The following is a 5,013-nucleotide window of genomic DNA, read 5'->3' on the forward strand; positions in this document are numbered from 1 at the left end:
ACTTTAATTTTTGTATTCCCCCTTAATAATGATTTTTGGGGAGGGTTCAACTATCACAGATAAATTCCGTTCTCTTTGCTGACAATTTTTCATATTTTTGTTAAATTTTAGAATGAAGCACAATATATGTAACCGATTCGGTCAATTATGGTGAAACAGCCTGTATAATTTTTACAGACATTCAAGCTACTCATTGCAAAGTCTGTATTCACATCGTATCTGCAGCTCATGCAGTTCTTAAAATGTTTTGTTTCCCGTTTTTTCTCGATCGATAGAATCATTTCGATGACAATAGTCATGTTCTGAATTCAATAGTCGAGCCATAAATCATCCGGACTCCATCGAAATTGACTGTGAATGAAGTTGTTGATTGCTGTGTAGACTGTGCCGCCCCCCCCCACTCCTCCTGAATATTTCTCTATTCCCTTCCACGTCTTCCTTGCAGATTGAAGATGGCCCCGGGCATTGTAGTGACTCCGTTTAATCCGTTCCTCGATGTGGTGGGCTCCATACTCGATGACCTCGACGACGCCGTGCACACGAAAGCCGTCAGAGCTCAGTTGGCTGAACTCGTCAAGAGGGTGTACGTGCGGCTCGTCCAGAAGACGGCGCAGTTCCACGCCGGCATGGGTGACGTCGGCCTGGATGAGGCGAACAGTGCCATCTTCGTGACGTTCGGGCCCGGTATGGCAGAGAAGGCCTGCCGGTTCGCCGAGGCCGTACTTGACAGCTACGACGATGACCATCCGCTGTACCCGATCGTTCCCGAACCGTCGAGTTCGCGGGGCAAGAGGAAAGTTCCCGAGGGTGGAGGAGGAGATCAGTTTGATGGAGTTAAGCGCAAGCGTGTGGTGGCAAGCGCCGGCAATCCCGCTCCTCTGGCGGTGAAGAAAAACGCCGAGGACGTGAAGTTCCAGACCATGAAATCTTCCTTGAAAAGTAAGTCGGAAAGGGGCGACCCGCTTTTTTCAAGTTTTAAAATTATTTGTGGTCATAATACTTAGTTCAATGATTCTCAACCTGTGGCCATATGATCCCCTTCCCCCCACATTTGTGATCTTTAGATATTCCAAGGAAGGCAAAATCATGAAAATCAAGTTGGAAGGGAACCATGAATAGGCTTCTCGGGGAGAGGGGCACAAAGCGCTGTGAAAAAAAAAATTCAGATATAAAGAAATGAGGCTTCAAGTGAAATATGGTGGGAGAAATTGAGGCTACTTTCAGAATGAAGCCACTGGCCATAGAGTTAGTGCTGTCATAACATATGCGCCTACGCAGCCCGGGGCTTTGAGTACGTAGAAGGGCCCCACGATACTGAGATTTGATACTACTGATATTTTTCTCTAGAGTAGGTATATAAATTTGTATGCAGATACTCCCAGCAATGTAAGGAGGCCTGAAGGCCATGAATAGAACCAGGGCCCACCTTAAAGCATGGGCTCGTCTAGGCAGGACTCTGGCGTCAACATGGGATCTCCTATATGATGAGATCTAAGATCTGGTACCGTGATTTACGAGAGTTAGTACACAGGTATAAGCTGTTGTTTCCAGCTAAAGTCTTTAGAACAGTCATCTTCAACCTGTTGCTCATGAACACCATGGTGCTCCTCGAAGCACCGAAAGTACTCAATGCTGGTGTATGATTTCGTGCTCGGGAACACTTGATGAACGCTTAAATTAAACACCCTATAAAAATTCCATTCAAGGATTACAATTAACTGTATGTAGATTTTCATGTCAAAGTTGCCGTAAGGGTCGCTCTTCGTTTGATGATGGGTATATTCAGTGCTCGCGACTCGAGAAAGTTTGAGGACCCCCCCCTTCCTGCTTTAGAACTTCTTCTTTGCCCCAGGGTTCCATGGGGTTGAGACGGCACTGCATAGAACCCCCACGAAAACCCTCACTGAATCAAGGGTCGACTTTCATGAAATTATTCGATACCAATTTGCCCAAAAAATCAATTCGCTCAGCAAGAACGCGAAAAGAGATTAGGAAACACTGTGTTAGCGTATTCAGCTGGTTTTCATTTTGCTTTGGTCTTGAAGCTTTAAGTCAAGGGTGAACAACCTTTAGGGGAGTTTAACCCGCTTCACTGATTTGAAAACATGTCTTGGGTCACTTGATTGATCTGGGACAACACCGCAGGTCTCTTACGTAATCTGTAAATGTGCAGCGGGTAACAAAAGTAATGTGGAACGGTACCGAGAACCACCAAAATTTTCTGAAACTGCCACAGATCACTTAAATGATCTGTAAATGTGCCGCAGGTAATTTTAATGGCATATAAATGTGTCATGGGTCACTTATGTGATATGTAAATGTATCACCAGCTACTTGAGTGATCTAGAACTGTACCGGATAACTTTAAACTGGATAACTGGATAACTTTATAGATGTGGACGGCGCACCGCAGGACTCTTAAGTGCTCTGTAACTATGTCGCGGATCACTCAAGAGATCTGTAAATATATGCAGTGGGTTCTTTAAGTTATCTGGATCTGTGCACCGGGATCACTCAAGCTATCTGTGAATAAGCCGCTGTTAGTGATCCGGAAATTTGCCGCTTAGTTCACTTTTACAAAACATTGTTTGAGGCCGCGGACCACATCAGATTAATCCAAGGGCCACGTATAGCCCATGGACCATGGGGTGAGCGTATATGTCTCAAATTATAACTTTGTTGCCATTTAGTTATTTTAACTACCCACAAAACAAGTATTGTTATAATATTTGGAAAGAAAGACATGAGAGAACTGCTCACACACATTATCATGAGGTTGATAATAATAATCATTCCATATAGCTCTTATGTGAGGTAATAGAAGGAATAGTCATAATCGCGACTCTAAAAAAATGAGCCATTGCAGAAGTTTGTTTAGATAGAACAAAATACATCCTAGTGGTACAAATCCATTTAAAGTCATGGACTTTTGGGTTATACGTCACGACCCAAACTTGATTCGCAGAAGCTTCCGTGATGAGTCGGGGAAATGAATGAATTAATGCGCTTAATGCGTCACTGGTTTCTCTAATTTCGAGAAACAAACAGACCCATGGGCCGCAAAGCTGATCTAGTTGATGATTTTTTTGTCGTATCTGAAAAGGGTTAAGAACCCCTTGATGTAGGACGTGAGAAGTTCTATCATTAACAAAAATTCCCACACTTAGGTTCCAATGTGATCTTAGGTTCCCATTGTGAACCTAACGTCACATTGTGATGATTAGGTTCACAATGCCCTAATCGCCCGTAATAACCGCTATGACCCTGTACGTGTAGCTCTTTTTTTTGCAATTTTCTTGCTGTATTGAAGGCAAGCGTAAGGCATGATAACAGTCCCTTTCATCAGTTCACGATCGGTATCTTTCAATTGACCACATCCACAGTTCCTTGGCCGGAAGACTTTCACACAGGATCCATGGAACGTAACGTACATTAAAAGAAGTGTCGTAATTTGTGATACACTCATTAGAAAGTTCCGATCAGGAGCTCCTCAGAATTTCTGAACTAAAAAAAAAAGATTTCAGCTTAAAAATGAAAAAAAATCCCGTTAATGTACGATTTAAGATTTCGAAGCCTGTTATGTGGGAAATGCCGCAGTCGTGGTCAAGTGGCTTAGATAGCGACGGAGTAGCATCGAGCGGTCCCGAGTTCGGACCCCACCTGAGCCACAGTGGTGTCGGCTGAAGTTTGTTTCATGTGGTTCCCAACTTCAAGGCACGAATGTGTGTGCGAGTCAATCTCTCATTTAAAAAGATCTCGTTATACAGAGCAACAGGCCTATAACGGTTCAAATATCCAATCATTACATTCCACTTATAGATGGCAGCAGTGAAAATTCGAAGACGACACAGCAAACACACTCAGATTGTTGGGTACCTATACACACACACATAATTCCGGCACAACTCAATCAGCAGTAAATTGCACATGGCGATAGACCAGAGTTGTGCTCAGTTTGGATAAATGAATGTGGGTAAGAAAAACGGAGTTGTCTTGTTCCACCAAATGGGACATACGGTCATCGTACTAAGACCCGGGATATTTTTAGCATATAATTATCAATTGGTTATTGCTATCAGAAACGTCGAGTTCATATGTGATCACACTAAGCAGAGTGCACTTTATATGCCTTCTTATTCTATGTTTTCTTTCCTGTTCAGTAACTAGCGTATGTGATAATTGATTGATTAATTCCTTTGTATTTTATACAGAGGTGAAAAAATCAAAGAAAAAGACGAAGAAGAAGGTCGTTGGGGAATCCGACAGCGACAGCGAATCAGACTTCGAGAATCCCGACATCAACCTCGCCGGTTTAGGATACTTCAGTTGAGGAATTACCGAAAATTCTTGCAGGAGATATCAGCCATTCGACGGCTCTATATCCATAATTCCTCTGAATACAGCCGATAAAAGAAATAAGGACCAAAAAAAAAAAATTAGCTGAATGATTTTTATTGCAGTTTCATATTTTCATTCGAAGATTTAGAAAAAAAATTCTGTTCCATGTGATGAAATAAATTACCCTAAAATCAACTCATGCCGTATATCAATATGAAATCGAAAAAAGGGTCAATGATTGTCTATATATAAGATGCATAAGAAAGTCCCTTTATACTGGAATAACTCGCGAACTGTTGATTCTAGAAAAACTCATTCTGTGCTCCATGTTCTATGCTTTCCTTTATTTTCAGTGCTTTTAGAATTTAAATATCTCGTCGAATACTGCACTTGAAATTTTTTGTTCGACTCCGGAGAGATAGGGCAATAACTTTCTAATTAGGTTTTTGGGCACATGGTGTCCCTATAAAAAGGTTTCTTTCTATAACTATGCAATATGAATGACCTTATCTGAGGTCTTACATGTTATTTGGGTACTTTCCTCCCATTGGGGGATCAACGTTCACGAGTTAGCCCAGGACGAAGGGACTTTTCTATTCACCATGTCTATAAAATTGATTTTCTGTACATGTCTGTGTTTGTTCTCTTAATTAATGAGAATTTCGTAAATATTCT

General features: G+C 41.9%; 1 protein-coding gene across 1 annotated transcript; it reads left to right on the forward strand.

Annotated features, from left to right (window-relative positions):
* The first annotated feature begins 284 nt into the window (after positions 1-284).
* On the forward strand, positions 285-4,460 carry LOC149090169 (uncharacterized). The gene is made up of 2 exons (XM_089235758.1): positions 285-939; positions 4,212-4,460. Exons 1-2 carry the CDS (start codon positions 453-455, stop codon positions 4,328-4,330), a joined length of 606 nt encoding a protein of 201 aa, XP_089091884.1. The 5' UTR covers positions 285-452; the 3' UTR covers positions 4,331-4,460.
* Positions 4,461-5,013: the final 553 nt, after the last annotated feature.

Source organism: Pholcus phalangioides, unplaced genomic scaffold (assembly GCF_987345545.1).
Source record: "Pholcus phalangioides strain wild (caught in Gottingen) unplaced genomic scaffold, Ppha-v1.0 ptg000001l_1, whole genome shotgun sequence".
NCBI lineage: Eukaryota > Metazoa > Arthropoda > Arachnida > Araneae > Pholcidae > Pholcus > Pholcus phalangioides.

Coding starts and splice junctions, on each gene's coding strand:
- LOC149090169 (XM_089235758.1), top strand. CDS start 453: ATGGCCCCGGGCATTGTAGTGACTCCGTTTAATCCGTTCCTCGATGTG. Junction 940..4,211: donor CATGAAATCTTCCTTGAAAA/GTAAGTCGGAAA, acceptor TATTTTATACAG/AGGTGAAAAAATCAAAGAAA.